We start from the raw sequence: 19,597 nt of genomic DNA on the forward strand, positions 1-19,597 counted from the left end.
AAAGCATGCACCCAGCAGAAAACAGAGAGATGAAAGAAACTGAGGAAAAAGAGGAAATCACAAACCCAAATTGGGAAAGAGTTCAGGAATGGAAGACAAGCATTGTTCTGTTGTTTTATCACCACTTTCATCTCTGTCGTAGGCTTGTTTTATTGCCCCACTTTCCACACAACTTAATGGCAAAACCCACAATCCATTTGAATAGGGCTTTTGGATAGGAAAAATCTTTGGGATAGGAGCCTGTACTCCCAGGTGATTACAACATGCCCATGGAACACTGGGATGGTCTGTGACACGGAGCTCCTTGGACACATGGAATGCAGAAACACCCAAGGGCTGATTCCTGTGCTGCATTCCCAGATCCCTGAGCTGAGGAGATTTACACCAGTTGAGCACCACACAAATCATTTTGGTCTGGATACATTTTTCTCGTGGGGTATTCAAATCACCCTGCTGTCCCATGTGAAAATATCTGCTTACAAGCTTTGTTTACTTCATTTCAGAGCCTCAAAAAGTGCTCCAGAACTGCCCTTTTAAAAACAAAATTAGGCTAGAACACCTAGAGATTTCTGATGGTTTTTAAATTAAGTTCCTTACACACAGTTAGAAAACTAAATGTTACAAGCATACTCTAAATGAAAATTGAAGAGAACAGACTATAAAAAACCTGAGCTAACAGCTCGGAGTTGTAAATGTTCACAGTTATTTCAGTGAGAAGCCAAATCCAATTTAAATGTTTACTTTTGACCTGTATCAACACTGACCACAGGAGCAGAAATACTTTACTCTTAGCTCCTTTAATTTGCCTTCTCTATCTCCACAAGTACCAAAACCCATGACCAGAAAAAGCAAATTTCTGCCCAAAAACTGAGTCAGGATTTGGATGTGTATGCAGGAAGGAATAAGGGCCCAGCTATCACAGAAATGCACATTTAAGTCAGTTTGGGATCCCTTTAAAATTCCTTGCAAATCTGAGAGGATTTCCAGCCATGCAGTTTGTGCTCAGGTGTTCACCAAACTGGAAGACTGAAGTGAGCTGTGACACATTCAGGCTTTGGAGTGTTGCAGACACCAGAAAATCAAACAAAATTTGCCACACAAACAGGAATTTCCACTTTTGGTGGATCTGAGAACATGGAGGGGAGGGGGTAAACCAAAAATCCGTGTAACCCAGACACATTTCATGCAGAATGAAATTCAGCCTCCCTGCATTTCAGCTTGAACAGAAATTACCATGACAAGAAATGCCAGTGACCCATTTGGTAGCCAAAGTAGAGTGTCCCAGGTCAGTAATCAGCGCCTGCAGCTATGCAGGTCACTGCTCCCAGGAGACTCAAACCTTCCCAAGGAAAATCAGGAAGGCACTGCTGGAACTGCTGCTCAAAGGGCACCCACGGGAGGAACTCCCAGGACCCTGGTGTCACAGAGGGGTCTCTGCCTTAGTGCAGGACAGCACTGACACTCCTGCAAACTGCTCTGCTGGCAGCAGGAACTCCCTGTTTAACCTTGAGCATAGACAGGGATTTGGGGGAAGATTTTCTTGCAGCAAAACCTGTGGGAAAGCCTTGCTTGGGAACAGAAAACCAAGAAAATCTTCCTGCTGTCCTTCAGCATGGATGGGAACCAACCTACACACATACTCATACATGATCAAGCTGGTTACCAGTGGCCACTTGAAAATTGAAATGATGTGTGTCTCTTTTTATGCCAAACCTCCTTGGGTCATTGCAGATCAAAGGATTCCAAGCCAAGGAGCTCCTCTGCTGAAAGGCTCTTTTATCAGAGAGAAGGGCTTTGCCCCAAACACCCAAAATACAGTTGCATTGCCTTTCCTGGTGCAGGCAGTGCTGTGCAGCCACAGTCAGCTTTGTACCCCCATGAAACAGAGTTAAGAACTGCTCTTAAACACCTCTGATGAGAAAGGCAGCTCACCTTTCCTACAGCTTATTCCAGCGTCCAGTTTTTCAAACATACTATTTCTGACACGGCTCAAAATAAAGGCACTTTCTCTCGTGCAGCCTGAGCACCAAAACACACCAGGCTCCCACTAAAGTGCCCGGTGTCCAGCCTGAACGGCAGCATTACAAAAATGCCCAAACCTGAAATGTCCCGCACAGCAGGACACACGGCAGAGCTCCTTTGAAAGCCGCCTTTCCTCCGGGACTTATCAGGAGTGCCGATCTAGCTCACCCCCATCCCCCCAACATTTCACATTTGTAATTACCACTGGAAATCTCACACCTCGGGCACAGCCCCGGAGCTGAGACCCAACTTTCCAATGACAGGGCAGGAGCTGATAGAGTCATGCCAGCGATGTTAATAAATACCTCTGTCCTGCTAACCGGGTGGGAAGGAGCCCTGGAGCAGTGATGAAAGCTGCTTCCCCTGCACCCTTCCCGCTGCAAGGTGATACAGCTGCAGGGATCTCCTTCCAAATTCCTGGCTGGTGTTAACCTCTTCCTGCCAGCTCCTACAACAATCCACAGGATCCTGCCACATTACCATAGCACGGGTGACAGCCTTCGTTTTATAACAACAACAACAAAATATCTGGTTTAATTTGCATTTAATTCCTCAATGTAGCAGGACAAACTCTCCACTGACAGAACCTGCAGAAGCTCCATGGCAGCGTGTTTCCCACAAACAAGTTTTGGGGTTCTGTCTTTACTTGCAGGAGTAACTGCAGCCGTGCAACCTGATCCCTCTGCACTGCACAAGTGGCCATGAGAACCAAAACTCCACGCCTAGCTTTAAATGATAGCAACCACTGATAGGATCGCTCACTTATCATTCCAGGACCAGGTGAACTAAGCATAATAGGAACTTACTGAAACTCAATAAAGGAAACACAACTTGCTAAAGCATTTTTCTCCCCACACCTGTGCCAGCATTCTCACTGGCACTCTCAAGTATGCTAAACTCCTGGATTATCGACACTGGCCTCCAGGGCTTCTTTTGACACAAAGAGAGTCTTGATTCACTCCTAGCAATGGCTTCTGCCACATCCTGCTTCTCTCTGGCCCACCAAGGCAAATGGGAGCTGGGATCCCCTGCCAGGTGACCCTTCCAAGGGCAGAAGGAGCCAGTCTGGTCCCTTCAGTGCAGTCCCACAACCTGCATGGCTTTCACTACTTGGCTGGAAAATCTGCTTTAATCACCCCACAACCATCATCAAGCTTCCTTACAATCATCACTTCAAGGCATTTAAAAGAGGTGGAACATAGGAGTGCCTAGGGAATCAGGTATGGTGTGAATTTGCTTTGTCCACAGCATTTTGGGACAGAATTAGGCTGGCTCCTCTCCTCATGTGAAGCTGGCAGTGTCAAACCTCACGTGTTGTCTATGTTAGGAAAGAGGAGATCAGAGAGAGAGAGTTGTCTTCTCCCCATTGCTGGTTCAGACTTCTCTTTGTACAGGGCCTGAGCACCTGCTCTGTGTTATTTTGGAAAAACAATATACTCCCAAGTGCTTTTTTTGAGGAAATCTCATCTTTCACTAGGTCTAAACAGTACCTTGCTATAATCTAGTGCAAAGTTGGGGATTCACATGGTAACTGTAGGAACTGTGAAGAAAAGAGGGGTAAATTCAGTGTGTGAAGGACATGAGCAGAAGTTAATCTGTGTGGTGCCAATGCTGGTGCTGCTCCAGAGAGCCCTCCTACCCACAGCAGGAGGGGTAAAACAACTGTCAAGGAGTATCTGATTATTTGAAATTAATCTGCTCTACTTTTTTGTGAAAGAGGTAAAACTGGTGATAAATCTCTAATTTTAAAAAATTACATATATTCAGCTCATCTGTGCTGGGCTTGAGCCTTGCCCAGTGCCACAGCACTCTCCCTGTTCCCACCAGAGCCTTCCAGCAGGAATGCCCTGAAAATCTTACAACTCCCAAACAATGGCTTTGTAGACATTCTTCAAGCAAAGAGCCACTAATCCGAGGAAAGACCTCTTGTGTCAGCAGAGCTAAGCCACTCCCTTTCCATCACACACGATATTTTGTATGGTTATTTAGCATTTCATGGAGCATCTGGTGCATAATTTACAACATTGCCTGCACCTATGCTCCACCCTGAACAAGATCACTGGCAGCACTCCTTTTCAAGCCTGTGATGTGAATAAACAGCCACAGGATGATCTGCTGCAACACTGCACAGAATTTACTGCACTTTATCTCTTCTGCTGGAGGAAATTGCGGTACTTTAGGGAGAGCACTGCATCTTTTTTTAACCTTTTTAAGTCAACTCAGTGCATTCCACTGAAGGGAAAACTCACTTTCTGTGCTTTCAACAATGCAGTCTGCTTTCCTCTTTCAGTGTGATGTAAACACACAGATAATGGATTCCTGAAGCAGTGACCCTGAAAATGATAAAATCTGCCTTCTTTAGACTGCTAACTAAAGCAGCAAAGAAAGAGGCATGAGCCAGGTTTTTCTTCATGCTACAAACTTAGTTCTTTCCAGCACAAGTATCACAGCCTAAGACCTGACAGATGTCCAAGATAAAGCCTGTAACACATTCCCTTGTGTGCAGGTTTGGAGCCTGGATTTTCCATGCCTTGTCCCAGGAATTTCCATGTTCCCAGTGTTTAGGATGCTGTCATTTTGCCTTGTTACATGCAGTGTGCAGCCATTGCTGTGAGCCAGTTTACAAGATAAACCAAGTGCTATGAATGAAAGGTTTTTTTTCCCTCCCTCCTTAAGCCAGCAAATAGGAACATACTTTGCACTAACCAAGCTCTTACCCCCTCTCTGACAGGAACCACAGACCACACTTGCAGCACAGACCAGAGTAAATTAAGAAACATGCACAGAAGGGCAGCACTTCACTGTACTCAGGCTGCTCTGGGACTGTCTCCAGAATCACATGGATCTAGAGGAGGAGGTTTGGTTTCAGTGAAGAATTCTTTTTTATTTTGCAACTGCAATCCCAGAGTTCATTCATTGTTGGGACGTGTCTTCCACAGAGAAACAGCAGGGCTGGTTTTACCCTGCCTGAGGCATGGAGCTGCTGGGCACCATCCTCCCCCTGCACCGGGGGTTTGCAGCCCGGGCCTAGGCCTACCCTCCCTGCAGAGAGCACACGGCACCCCCAAAAAACCCTCTGCTTCTTACACAGACTGGGAGTTTGAGGGGAACATATTAAAGGACATTCTCCCTGTCCAAAAGGAAAGAAAACTGGGAATATTAAAGTACACGAGTGCTTTCTCAGATATCTATAGCGTGAGCAAACGAATTCGTTAGGGAATTATGCAACTGCTCTTCGTTTGAAGAAGTGAAGCCACCCGCCTTTGCAGGAGGTACACAGGGGTTGGAAAGGGCCCTTGCTCTGCAAACTGCACCCAAACACAGCCAGAATTTCTGAGTGATGGCCACTTTTAACTGTACTTTATTTAAGGATAAAATAAATAGCAGGCTGCTTCCTCACTCTCCCCCTTATTGTTCTAAGAGACGTGGTGTGGCTTAGCCCTCTTTGCAAGGCTGAGAGGCTGGGCACACACCTGAACCCCGTGTGAGGCTCGGGACACCTTCAGAGTGAGAGAAGCCACACAGTGTCCCTTAAAAGAACTCGGAGCTTTTTCCCACAGCACGAATTTCGTCCTCTCTCACCAACACCTTGCTGCAAGTCGAATAAGCCCGGACTAACATGTTTACAAGGATCACAGCATGGCAACACCTCCAAAAACCCCGCACAGGCTTACCTTGTAACTGCTTGAATCGTCCTTCTAACTGGTTATAGTTATACGGCACCTGAGCTGCGTATCCTGGGGACAACGGCCCGGGCATACTGGTTGATTTTTGTAATTCCATTTACAGGTAGCGCAGGGATACGATGAACTGCAGCATAAAGGAACCACAAGTTTCTTTACCACACATCCAGGTAAATCCCAGCTTCCTCCAGTCGTTTGGCGTCAGTCCCTAGCGAAAACGCTCCCCCCTGAGCCCTAAGTAAATAACAGCTTCGGTTCAAAATCCAGCAGTGCGGCTTGGCGGCAAGCTCTCTGTAATGGATTCAAACGTAAAGCACCAGGAGGGTGGTTTTTGGTGTTTTTTTTTTTTTTTTTCCCAGTTCCACAACAGGCACCTCTTAAGTGCTTGAATCTGGTTCAAATGCTCGTCTGGCTCTGGCGAAACCAAGTGAAATAAAATCAAGCGTGCGATTCAGGCCGAGGCAAAGGCAGCATGGAGCCACGCGCTGCCGCCCTGGCCGGCGCTCCCAGGAGCCGCGCACACCTCAGACCTTTCTGCTGGTTTGTAATATAAACAGCAGCCGCCCGGGCGCAGGCTGATGTCACTCGATTACCATACGGCACGGTGGAGCAAAGGAAGGCTGTACCACGGGCGAAGGGGCGGCGGAGCAGGGGAAGAGCGGCCCGGCTCATGCAACGCCCCAGCGAGTCCTTCCGCCGCGCCGGGAGCGGCTGCCGCGGGTCCCGGCCCGCCGCCGCGCACGGTGGTACCTTCCCAGCTGGAATTACAACCTTTTGTTAGGAGCCTCATGTAACGGAAAAGTCTCAGATTACTATCACTTGAAAAGGAGGGCACTTTTCTTTATTTATCTGCGGGGCTGTCGGCTTGCAGAAGCACCACACGCACACAGAAGCGCTCATTCAGTATTTAGCACCAGGCGAGGAGGGGACGCGGGGAGATGTACGCTCCAGCACACCGGGAACAAACGAAAGCTTTGTCGAAAGGTTCTTTAAACAGGCAATTCCTGTCACTTCGGTTTATGTTACTTGACGATATTGAGGATTTTGACATGCCCTGTGCATGTGGCTCCCTGCCCAGTTATCAGTGTGCTGGGTATTACTGCGGGATTAATGGGCTGTGCGCGGAGGGGGAGGGCTCTAACGTAAATGAGGATGCCTCGCCGAGCTCTGACTGGCACCTCAATACCCTGCCGAAACACAAACGTGCACAGCAGCAGCAGCTGGGCTTGGCCCTGGAAGCCAGTTCCTGCAGATGGTATTAGATACAGGATGTCAGTTTTCCCTCAGGGACATGAGCTCCCAGCCTTCACTTAGTTGTAAGTGAAATTAAAAGGTCAATTCCACATTCATAGTCTCGGTATATAACATTTGCCTGCTCGTTTTTAAAACTGCTGATAACGTTCACACAAATGTTTTCTCTTTTCTTCTTACATTTCCAAATTCCTTTCCACTGGAATCCATGTTCTCTCCTCCTCCCACTCCATCCCTTCATTAAACATTTCAAAATGTTGCCTTTGTTTTGATACTGTCATTTCACAAGGTTTGAGCCATATAGTAATTTCTGTGAGGACAATTTCTGTGGGAGAGGCTCAGCCCACTCCCCTCCTCACTGCAGCCCAAGGTCCTGCTTGGTGCAAGGTGGAAATTCAACCAGCCACTACCAGCACATCAGGGAACAAATGTGCACTAAGTCCAACCATGAACACTGCCAATTTAGGGAGAGGTGATGGAAGCTGACATTTCTCAGCTGAAACTGAGGTTTCCAAAAACACATGGACTGTTGAAAATGTCTGGCACACTGTTCCTGAGGTCATAAATGTATTTTAAATATTTATGGCTTTCAGCTATACTGTTTTACTAAAGTACCACCATAGCTCTAGTCCATAGTTACTTATATTGATACAGAAGGGCTTTTACTGGGGTATTTCAGTGCCTCCCTTTATTTCAGTATAGCTGTATTTAGACAAGACTCCTGGTACTACAGCACACCTCAAGCAGAGCCTAAAGCATTTCTGAAAGCTGGCCTTCATCCTCTCCAGCACTACCCCACAAAGGACTCCTCAGCTGCCCCAGACATGTTTTACAGTACCAGGGAGCAAAGTGGCTGTGTAGGGGACCAGGCCCTGCAGGCTCATGCCCTAAAAACACGTGTGGAAGGAGTCAGGGGGACCTGAGGAAGCACCTGCAGTTGCAGCCCCAGCAGGCAGGATGCTGCTCTCCAGACAACAATGGGCTGGTACGGCTCCTGCTAAACTCTCCCCTGATAATCTCTGTGCAGCCAGCTGTCCCTGCAGCCCACAGGCACCCACACCAGCCCTGGCCATGGGCTTTCCAGGCAAAAAGGGCAGCACAAAATACCAAAGGCACCCAAATTCCTAGGAGCAGAGCTGGGTAAGCTGAGCCTTTAGCACAGCAAGTGAACTCTGCTGAGCTGGAGGAGCACGTTTAGCCCAGCACACAAGTACAGGCTTATTTCCATCACGGATATTTCTCCTGCAGCTTCCTACCAACAGCAGCTTTTGTCTGCCATGCCTGACCTAGGTTATAATTAAATGCAAACCCTTCCCCTCAAGAGCAGGCAGGCAGCCAGGCCCTACCTGCAGGCATATCAACTCATTCTGTCCCACCTTGAGCAAACAGGTGTTGCTATGTGAGCTCAGAAGGTAAAACTAAAGTCCAAGTGACTGACGGGGAAACTGGAGCATTTTTAACGCCATGAAGGCTGTAAGTCAGGAACTTTTCCCCAGCTGAAAGCTTTCCCAAAACCTTTGGCAGGCAATGCACTAATGCACGTGGTCATTATTAAAAATATTAAGAAGTAAACTATTACAAAAGAAAAATACTAAAACCTAAAACTATTTATTTAGCTTAGGCCCATATAAAACACAGACTGGCCTTACCCACCCCATCACGAAGCATTAACACCACACACACACATTTACATTTCAGCTTTTCCCCTGTGGGACCACTGAAGCTGGCAAGTTCAGGAGATACTGAACAAAATTTGGGGTTTAATATATTTTTTTATCCCTGTCCCCTCTCTGTCCCTCCCAATTCTGGCCTGCCCTTTGCACTAAACACTACCTTAAAGGGAAGGAATTGCAGCACCTATGGAGCAATGGAGACTATACGGCGAATAGGGGGATAGCTAAAAGAAAAGGGGAGAACCTGTGCTTGAACTGAGCTTATTTTGTTCAAGGTTTGATAAACAGACACCTGATGTGTTGTCAGCAGCACTTGCTGTGAGTATCTGACCTCATTTGAGCTGCTATCCAGGTTGGCATTTGGGCAGAACAATGTGCCCCCCAGCAGCAGATGTGACAGACTTTGCTGCTGACGGTTCAGCTCCTGGGGCTGGCCCTGGTGCCAGGCTCAGCTGCCAGGGCCTCCCTGCTGCTCTGCTGGGTACCGCCGTTCATCTTAAAGGCTCTGCTGCACAGGTTGGTGGGAATTCAGTGGAAAGAGCAAAGCAAAATGGGGACGTGTCTGTGTTTGTGAAATGCTACACCGTATGTAGCAAGGCTGCTTCCAAACGGGCACCCTGCCAGCTCCCCATCGGTGTGAGTCACACCAAGCCTAATCCACCGGGCTGCTGCTGCCTGCAAATGAGTGAACCTGAGCCCTTGTCTGCTGCCGTGTGGCCATGATGCAGGGATCGATCACAAGGCTCTGCATGCACAAAGCCCTTTGTGACACCCCAGTTCTACTCATTTTCCCTGTTTATCTTTAATTGACTAAGCCCTTGACAACACTAATTAGATAATATGTTATGGAGGGGATTGAATGCTTTAAAGCCATAGATAGCTTTGGAGTGCTGGGCCAAGTGCAACTTATCACATCAACACAGCTGGAAATTGTCCATGGTGTAATTCATTAGTGATTACAGTAGTGGAGAAAAAGAGAAGGAGAAAAAGAAGGACCAGATCATATATTAATCTTAGCATGCTGAGGAGGGAGGAGTGTGCTGGGTTTTGGGGTTTGTTTTTGGTTTTTTTGTTCTCTATATTTTGTTCTCAATGTTTTGCCCATAACTGTGCAGTAACTTTTGCTGGCACAGTTTGAATTGTCCCAGTCTCACAGCACCTGCCAGGTGACGATGGCTTGTGTACTTGTTCAGAGTGAATAAAGCACAAGTGATTATCCACTTAGCCATAATGCAGAGTGTCCTAGCTGACATGATCAGAGCTTTGCAAAGCCTCAAGGAGAACAAGAGGTTGATTACAATAATATTATGAATGTAGAAGCAACATGTAGAAACAGCTGCTTACCCCAGAACACAAAGGGGTCTCTCCTGGGCTCTGTCTTTACATGGTTCTGAAAAATGCTGCTGAAGCGAACAGGTTCTGACACAAAGGAGAAAAAACTGGGGTTTTTAAGGAAGAAACTAGTGTTAGATCCAGCAAAAGTGCCTTCCAAATTCCTAATTATCAATGTTTCTAAGCCAGAGCTTACAATAATTATGAGTCTGGTTAATCATCACCCTTGTCTTTTCTCTTTACTTTTTCTTGCTCTTGTAAATTCTCTAGTTGGTGGCTAACTAGGGAAAAAAAAAAGAAAAAAAAGAAAAAACCTCCAAGATAAAAAGGATGATTTATTAAACTAAAATGCCAGAGAAATCACGTAACGTTTTGCTCCTCTCCTGAAGGTGGGTAAAGTTCCTACACATCCCCTAAGTGCTACAATTAGGAACTCAAAACTCATTATCACCCTTGCCTCCATCCTCACAGTAAAAACAAAACCTTTCTTTATATATTGGAGCAAAGAGAGAGAGGTTTTGCTGGGGATTGTTCTAGAACATAATAGGAAATAGTTATTTTTACCCTATTTGACAATTTGCATAACATGAATCCTGAAGAGTTAGCTGGTTTCCCTCCAGTTTTTATCTGAGATGCTGGAAGCAGGGAGCAGCAGCCCACACACCAAGCAGAAATGAGCTGCCAAACTCATTATCTCTGCTGCAGGTATTGGAGGGAACAGAAGCCTTCAGTTTGTAACCTGCCGTGTCCTGCAACACTGGGTAACTCTCTCACATGCTGCTGAAATGAACACAAGCAAACCAAGAGCTCTCTTCAGTAATATTTCCACTGCAGAAAGTATCTCAATGTTTCTGTTTAAAGGAGATTTTAGGACAGTGCCAATACCCTGTCAATGGTTCCTCCCAGTCCCTTCCAGATACATTCTCTGTGACTCACATGGCTTTGGAGAGCCAGTGCAATGCAGAGGCAAGGAAAAGAGGCCCATGAAAAAGTAGGAGACAAGGATTTTTATCACAGAAGGGTCTGTTTACATCCCTTCCTTTTGCCATGTCTGGACTGGCCTTCCAGCGGCTCAGCTCTGAGTCCCAGGCACAAACCAGCTTTGGGCTCCAGGTGAATCTCTAGGTTGTGACATCTGAGACCAAAACCTTTGGGAATTTTCTCACAAACCAGGCCAGAATATCAATTTATTACTGAAACTGGGTCAGTTCCACCTGGTTTCAGGTTTCAGTTTACACAAGTCCCAGATTAACAGGGAAGTTGACATGACTTTTGTAACAGCATGTCCTTGCTAACTGCAGGAGTCAAACACCTGCCAGGAAGGACAGCAGGGAAGAGCTACAGGAGGCACTTGCAGAACATTTCAGAAGAAATTTCTGTTTCTGTGGGTTTGCATTCCAGCCTGTACTGCTTCCCATACTCCATGAACTCACCAACACAGGGAAGTCACCCTGAAAAGCCGTAACTACATTCCCAGGTTCTATTTGCTGCCCATGGAATGCACTTGGCTTGCTCCCTGACATAGATGGACAGCCCTTACAAAGCCTGTTCAAACAAAGCACACTGCACAGGTACAACTTAACACACTACTGGCTGGGAAATTTTGTCATGAAAACACTTGTTCATTTTCAAGCAGAAAATTCTTTTTGATGGGTTTTGATTTGCTTTTTCAGAAGCTGGCATTATTGTCATTGCCTCTCTCTCCTTTGTTTTCCACCTGAATTGCACCTATGTTTATATGCATGGGAGAGAGACACAGAAATGCCCACAACCCTTTTTCTCCCTTTTGCACCATTTTGTTTCTCTTTCTTTTTCTTTTCAGTCTCACCACGAACACAGACACACTGTTGCTACACCATAATCGCTCAGGCATGACAATTCAATGTCTTGCTACTCTTGAGCAAAATGGAAATTGGGTGGAAACAAGCAGCAGAATACTGTGATCTTTAAAAATCTCCACAAGCCAGAGTACGTTCCTATCTGGATATTGCCACTTTCCACAAAAAAGCACAGTGATCAGTTGACAAGTATTAACTGTGTCCAGCTCATGAAGTTATTATTCAGAGCAACCAACTTCATTTTTATATGATGTATTGAAAAAAATAATACATTGTACAAAGGGATGTGCAAACACTGTCACTCGACACCTCTCTGCCTTCAAGGCTTAATAAAGGAAGAAAAACTTGAAAAAATCCTCACACAACATACACATACAAAGTGGTTGACAAAAAATTAGTAGTGATTGCCTTGCTCACTAAAAAAGCTGGGAACTGTCAGGGAGAATGCTGGAAACTAAAGAAGTGGAACTTCCAAGTGGATTTTCATCACCCTCTCTACATGGCTGGTTCTCATCCCCATTCCTGTTCTTTTTGCCTCTTCCCCATCAAGGAAATTCGTCTCCAGGCAATCTGGGTTTATATCTCTCCAGGATATTACCTCAAGATAAGAATCAAAGCTCTGATCCCAGGGAATGATTTCATCACTAATCTTTCCCCATTAGAAGAGCTCCAAGGTTAACAGAAGTTAGTAAACATGTTTGAATCCTGCACGAATTTCACTTTGCAGTGTGCTCTGTTAGACATTATTTATACTTCAGGGAGTGCTTTCAGGCAGTATCCCAGCAACAAATAGAAGGAAAAAATGCAAGGCACACTGTAGATTTGGCTGAATAAATAACATAAATACTGAAACATTGCTAGTTAGATGCTAAAGACATGAGATGAGAACATTCTCTTCTGCATACGCATTTTTTGTGGAAAGACTTCTTTTGAATTACAGACTCATGACTAGGTTTTGAAATTCATCCACAGCTAAGCTCACCCCTGAGAGAAGTCATAACCTTAAAAAATAGATATATTTCCAATATTGGCATGTAGTTTCTACACAGAAGAAATCCTTTCCATTAAGATTATTTAGCAAATTATCTAAAAACAACCTCATTATTACAGTGAAGGGTCTCATGGTTTCTCTGTATTAAATATCCCTAAAACATTGACTCCAACAGCAAAGAACATTAGCAGCCTTCTCAGTCTTCAGGTTTCCCATGAAGGGCCATCTCTGGTCAGGTTCCCAGCTGGTGTAAGACAGCATGGCCTCAGAGAAACCAGGGGAGAACCCAGTTAATACCAGGTAACAATCTGGCTGGGAGGTCTCCTGTAAATTGTCAACTTCAGCATATTATCCCAGGCTTAAGAGTGCCTGGCTCAGCTCTCACTGACTGCACAGAGGGGTCTCCCAGGGAGCATTTCTCCTTTCCCAGAGCAGCTGCTGCAGCCAGAGCTCTTTACTCCCCTTCACAACTCCTGCCCTGCTGATGCTGAACACTGCCTCCCACTCAGCTCAGTGTTTTGGGCAGCCAAAAACACGTCCCTTGGTGCTCTTACTCTTCTCTGATGCCATGGGGATGAATGGATGAGGAAAACTGGAGTAGACAGGAGAGCAGTGTGCTGTGCTGCTCTGGGAGTGAAGGCACAGCTCCCACCTAAGGAAGCTCCCTCTGGAAGTCAGGGCAGTGCCATGGCATTGAAATGTCTGGGTATGGCCATGCAGGCTGACGTGCTGCAGGATTATCTCCATGCACAGCTCACGGGTAATATCCCAAAGGCAAACACACCTATGCACACAGAGTCAGCACACATGCATCAGCTTTCTCTGGGTACAGATGGCTTTTTATATTTAGGCTTAACTAGAGCACAGAATTCTCTTGTACCTTATTTTGTTAAATTACTGCATTGCTGTCCAGGTACAGAGTCCTCTGTGCATAAGGACTGACTGATGCCTGGAGCTCTCCTCAAGGAACTATGAGAAGCAGATATGGACCTGTATTCCAGCCCAGGAGCTTAATGAACAGGAATTCCAGGACCCAGGGATCAATCAACACAGGCTCATGCTGGCAAGATGCTGGGCTCTCCTGTATATGTGTCCAACTCAGCAGTGCTGAGTGCTGAAAGGATTTCAGTGGAGACGTAAAATGACGGCAGCGCTCAGACTTTCCACACTGGGGCTGCCAGAGCTGCTCCTATCCTGCTCCATCCCCAAAGAATCAATAATCGTCTTTTTCCAGCCCCAGCTCATCCTGCCTGAACAATGCATGCCAGATTACAGTCATTCACCAGGATGCAACCACTGTCATGCACCACTCTGTTACTAAGTACTCATAAATCCTGTCCATGGAGCAGACAGGCACATGCAGTTCCAGACAATTCCTAAGGTACATTCAGCAGGACTTCTCAGCAGCTTGGCTCTCTACTCAGGAGGCTGCACAAGGCCAGGGATCTAATCAAACTACCAAGAACCTGACTTACACCTTGTAGTTTGCAACATGACTTTGATACTAAAGAGAGAGAGGGAGAGCCCCCCAGCCATGCCCAACTGAAACCAAAGAGCACCTTGTAACAGCAGCAAGATACAAATGACCTGGGTACTGAGCTACATTTTCTATCACTGAATACATTGTTTGCTTCTACTTGTGGGTTATTTTATATTTCACAGAGATACTGGCTCTTCTTTTTGGATCAGTCTGCTGATAATCTTTAAAAATAAACCCACTAAGAACAAAGTATTATTTATTATCTGGTTTTTGCTATCTGCTTTAGAAGCAGCTCTCCGAGGGAACTTTAAAAGACAGCACATTAATGCACAGTGGCAGATGGGCTGAGCTTTTCCTTGCTCTCTGATAAGAGCACAGTGTGCATCAGGAGTCCCAGCCAGCACCACAGGTGACATGTGGCAGTACAGCAGCCTCTCTGCTGCCCTGCTCCTTCCCTTTGTGCCTGCACGACACACAGCACACCAAACGACACTGCTGCTTCTAACAACTGCGCATTCTGAAAGGGGTAGAAACGACAGAAGAAATTGTTCCAGAAGCAAAATCCAGAAGGAAAGCATAGGGTGAGGTCAACATTTGGAAAAGCTTTTGTTGAAATAATTCCATCAACTTTTATCTGAGCAAAACAAGATTTTTCAAAATAAGCCCTTTCATGCTCAGCTGGGTATGCCTGCGTTAGGCCTGTGGCTCCAAACAAACCCACGGGCTGACAACGAGCTCTGCCACACCCGTGCAGAGCAGATTTCACTGCTCTTTTATTTCTGTTTAGTCTCAAGTGAATCCTTCACATGCCCTCTCAAGTTGATTTACAAGCATCACTATAATGCTGAGCTCTCCTTTCTTATCACTTGCTGCTATTAAAATTAGTGACTGATTTTTAAGTTCTGGACAGCTCAGGGACAGAATACTGAGGAAACGCCCTGCAAGAGCTTATTCTCAGTGTGCTCTTTCAAAGCCAAGAACAAATCCAACGTTTGTTCTCTTGAGCTCTAAGTCATTGTACTTTGCCCTTTTTTATTGGTTTGAGACCTGAAATTCATTCTGTATGCTCAGAGTGAAACAGAAATTTTGCTGTGAGAGAGATGCTCGACAGCAGGGCCAGGCAGGTGTGTGATACCTAGTTAGTACTAGAAGCAGAATCTTCCTTTTCACTTCTTTGTGGGGTTGTACTGCTGACTTTTTGCACTGCAGCTGTGAGGGGAATGGCTCAAATATCAGGGCCACAAGGGGCTAATTAGCCCCACATAAGGTACCCAGAACTTTCCCACTAGAAGTTTTCTCTAATTTTTTTTAACCTTATGAAATGGCTGTTGCATTATATTAGAAAGAAAAAAAAATTCAATAGTGTAACTTCAGGAACAAAATCAATGCTTTTTTCCCCCTCTTGCTGCTGGGAGAATTTAAGGGAGTGGCATGAATGAGGAGCCTATTTTGGGCAACTAAGGAAAGCTGCACAACAAACGCAGCCTCCTGGCTTGCCCTGTCAGGCTCATGAACACCACGTCGTGCAACACCAGTGAGTGCCCCAACCTACACACGGCCACACGGGTGAGGCTGGAAAAGGAACACACTCCTGCCCACACTAGGACTAGGAAAATCCTCTCATTTCATAAACTTTGATATTGGCTTTAATTCATGGGCCAGAGAGCTGAGTCACAGACCTTCTGGTCACTTGGATGAACCCGGAGGATAAAAGGGCAAAATATAAATGAGCAGAAAAGCGAGTAACTGTAGCCAAGTTTAATATTGAATTAGCTAACTGAAGGAATGGAAAGTTCTGGAGGTGACAACTCTCACACTACTGAAAACAGCACCTGAGCTGGCAAGCATGGCACACCTGAACCTCACAGCTCAAAGGCTGAGTGGGAAAAATTCTGCTCAACAACTGAACTGTTTCTTGAGATTTTTGCAAGAGCTTTGTGCACCAAGGAGCTGCACAACAAATCCTGTTAGCTAATGGTCCTAGACAGACGAAATCCAACCCTTGAGGATTTGTGAATGAGGAATCTTGCACAAACACGATATCTTTTTGGCTCCTACAGAGCAGGTAGAATTACCTGGTCTTCCAGCAAGACCTTCCAAAGAACCACAGAGAACAAGGACAGGTGAAAGATGATTTCCTACAGTGGGATACCTTACTTGGTGAAGAAGGGATCAGTTACCTTCTTCTCATATCAGTTGCAGAGTGAATTACCTCAACATGAATGGCAACCAATCTGGTTGCATATCCCTCCAAATCTGGATTCTGATTGAAAGTTGAGTTCCCAGATGATTTCTTGGTTTTAAACCAAAAGAACCCTTTGCATTCTGGTTTTCATGGTACACAGACTGCTTTAATAACACTTTGATTATCAGATGCTGTACTAACAACACTGGTTTTCTCCTATTATTATATCATACTTGCTTTACCTGAGCTTTCCTTCAGGACATTGTTCCAATTACAGATTATTCTGACCACCACCTCCTGCCTCTGTTGTTTAAATATTTCAACATCCCGATGGAATGTGGGGCCATCAGGATTCTTCCTACAGTGGAGTATCAGACACTGGCTACAAACCTCACTTCTTATTTCCTCACTCTTTGCCTTGCTTCACCTCAAAGGAAGTAAGTTTCACTTCAATTACAGTGAAGCAGAATGAACATGAGATGGAAGCCCCGCCAAAGAGGCACTTCACAGCTTGCGGAAGAGTGTGGAAAGAAGATGCCTGCACCTGCAGAGAACACAGAGCCATTAGTCAGCCACTGTAACATGCCCACAGCTGCTCTGCTTTGGAATACAGCAACTTGCATCTTGGTGATGAAATTCAAGGAACCAGTGCCTGGTGTGTTCATTTGAAACCTTTCCTATTAGGACAAGGGGATGATGATGATGATGCATGAGCGTTTCACAGACTGCAAGATGTTGATAGTCTTTTGTTATATCTTGTCACTGACACACTGCAAGGGGACAGCCACAGGCACTCTTGAGACACAGCCCACCCATGACCTCTGCAGACAGAAATGTTATTGTCAGAAGGATGCCCAGTCCTGGAGATGTGGGGAGGTGCTCATGCCCACAAAGAGCCAGCGCTCACCCAAGTCAAGCTGCAGTGTTGTTGAGGGAATCCAGACCCCAAAGGTGGCACACAGCTGCTTCAGAGAGCACTGAGGGTCATGCAGAGGAAAGTGATGGTGGCAGCCACTCAAACACAGGGGCTGCAGAGCCCAGAAACACCTCGTGACACCCCCCAGCTGACTGTGTGTGCACCAGGCTTTCACCCGTGGTCCCTGTGCCCAGTCCTGTGACAGCAGCTGAGTCAGAGAGCACCTTTCCAGAAAGGGCCTGTCCCCACTGAGAGAGGACAATGGCAGAGATTATTGCCAGCCCATCTCCAGGCTGCAGCTGGTAAAGACCTGCCAGTGCCTTTCTGGGGAGATGCAAGGGGGCATTACCCACCAGACAGCATATCTGAAAACAGATGTTGAACAGTGCCAGGAGTAGCATAGCTCAGCATTTAACCATAACCTTGGATTTGAAATACAAACCTCTCCTCACTCCTCTCTCCCTGCACCATGATTAAGCTTTCAAGCAGTGCTGCAGCAATGCAGGATGCTAAGCCAAGTTTTGGCAGCACACAGCATTCTCAGCACCAACCACAGAGAATTACAGGTATGGAAATGTATCAAATTAAAATAACCATGAGTAATGCTTATTCAGAAGAAAAATAAATACACCATAGTATGGGGGAAATTGTTTAAATATCTGAATTGAATCTTCAGCAAAATTATTTGCTTTGCCATGGGTATGTGTTTTAGGCTAGCTAAATAATTCAAGTACTTTCCTTACATTACTTCTCCTTGAAATGAGAGTTTCATGTTTATTATTCATTACTCAGGTGGGGAGCTCTGCTTGCTATAAAAGTAAGTGGAACAAGCAGCTGCAGTAAGGTGAGATCTGGGACCCAAACACGGCTCATGAGCTTTGTACTAAAAGCATTTCCCACCCAAGGAACAGGATACAACCTACAACCACTCACGTGGCAGGAGTAAAACACAGTTTCTTCCTCAAACAAGAGTAAACTATTAAAATAAAGCAACCCAAGCTGAGATTCATTTTTTCTCTCACCACAGGTACCAGCAAGCTCCTTCTGACCCCACTCAGCACAGCCCTGCCCAAGGAAGGCATTTCCCCTATCATTCCCAACGCACACTGTGACGGGAACTGCTGTAATTAAAAGCAGCAAAATTTAACACACGTCCCCTCCCTGGGAGCAGTTCCATTAAGTCAATAGCATTACAATCCCCAGGAAGAGTTATGTGATCTGCTCTCTGCCCACCTGCATGAACTACTCCATTTCCCTGTTGCTGAGCTTCACACCTGATCCTGGCCTGTGCCTGACACGTAAAGGTGTTTGGCATCTGATGCACCTCCATGGCCAGAGAGGAGAGCAGAAAGGGCACGCTGCACTCCAGCCCCAGCCCTATTGGAATCACAAATGGAACAGGTGATACCTTTGTCTCAGTGCAGCTGATTTAATAAACCTCTCTCAACACCTTATGAAGTGTCAGGTTTAAAACCATTCCTGGAGCTCAGATTTCACCAGCAGAATGCTCAGCATAGTTTTGAGCTGTTTTCTGTGCCTGTCCCACACTGCCAAGACATTTTGTTCAGAGGTCAGAAATGTGGGCATGCTACCATAAAAGTCAGGAAATCATTTACAGAATGCATAAAAATTGCTTTGCAGGGCAGTGACTCAGAGCTGAGAGGACATGACATAATCTCTTTGCTCTATAAACAAGTGCAGTTAATGTATAGCCTTTAATACGCAATAATCAAATGCAATCTTGTTGCAAATGAGAAAAGATCCAATCCAGTTTCATTTCTCTGCTGATGACAGTGGAATTCAGCAGAAGACAGCAAGCATTTCACAAAGAATGCATAGCCCCATCATTCATTACTGCATGACAACTACCTCCACCTACCACATTCCTCTTTCCAGGACTAGTGAGCTGTTTTGCACATTTCCAGATGGAGGTATTTTGAAGGAGAGCTTTGTTACCCATCTTTTTATTTTCCTAAACCCCCAGTCAGTGCTTACCAGCCAGGGCCTTGATGCGGGAGCGCTCAAACAGCCGAGCAGAGCTGTTCTCATTGTCCCAGTCATCCACATCCCAGCGGTTGTTGACGTCGCTGTACTGCTGTTGGATCTCAATGTTGTCGTAATCTGTCGCTACCGTCGTCGTCATCCTGAGTCTTCTCCTTAGCCTCTCCTCACCATCAGATTCTTCCTAAAACCCTCTGTCAAAGAAATATAAGCATTTAGAGGGTG

General features: G+C 45.8%; 1 protein-coding gene across 5 annotated transcripts in view; it reads right to left on the reverse strand.

The window, feature by feature from the left end:
* Positions 1 to 19,597, reverse strand: part of SPTBN1 (spectrin beta, non-erythrocytic 1) — a 115,977-nt gene that overhangs the window by 62,645 nt on the left and 33,735 nt on the right. For all 5 annotated transcript variants that reach the window (XM_054290575.1, XM_054290576.1, XM_054290578.1 and 2 more), the window contains exon 2: positions 19,367 to 19,566. In XM_054290575.1, the coding sequence (XP_054146550.1) occupies positions 19,367 to 19,514 (148 nt within the window). In that variant the 5' untranslated portion in view covers positions 19,515 to 19,566. The remainder of the gene's footprint in view (positions 1 to 19,366; positions 19,567 to 19,597) is intronic.

This window comes from Melozone crissalis, unplaced genomic scaffold, assembly GCF_028551555.1.
Source record: "Melozone crissalis strain CALT ecotype California unplaced genomic scaffold, PUWL_Pcris_2 ptg000081l_1, whole genome shotgun sequence".
NCBI lineage: Eukaryota > Metazoa > Chordata > Aves > Passeriformes > Passerellidae > Melozone > Melozone crissalis.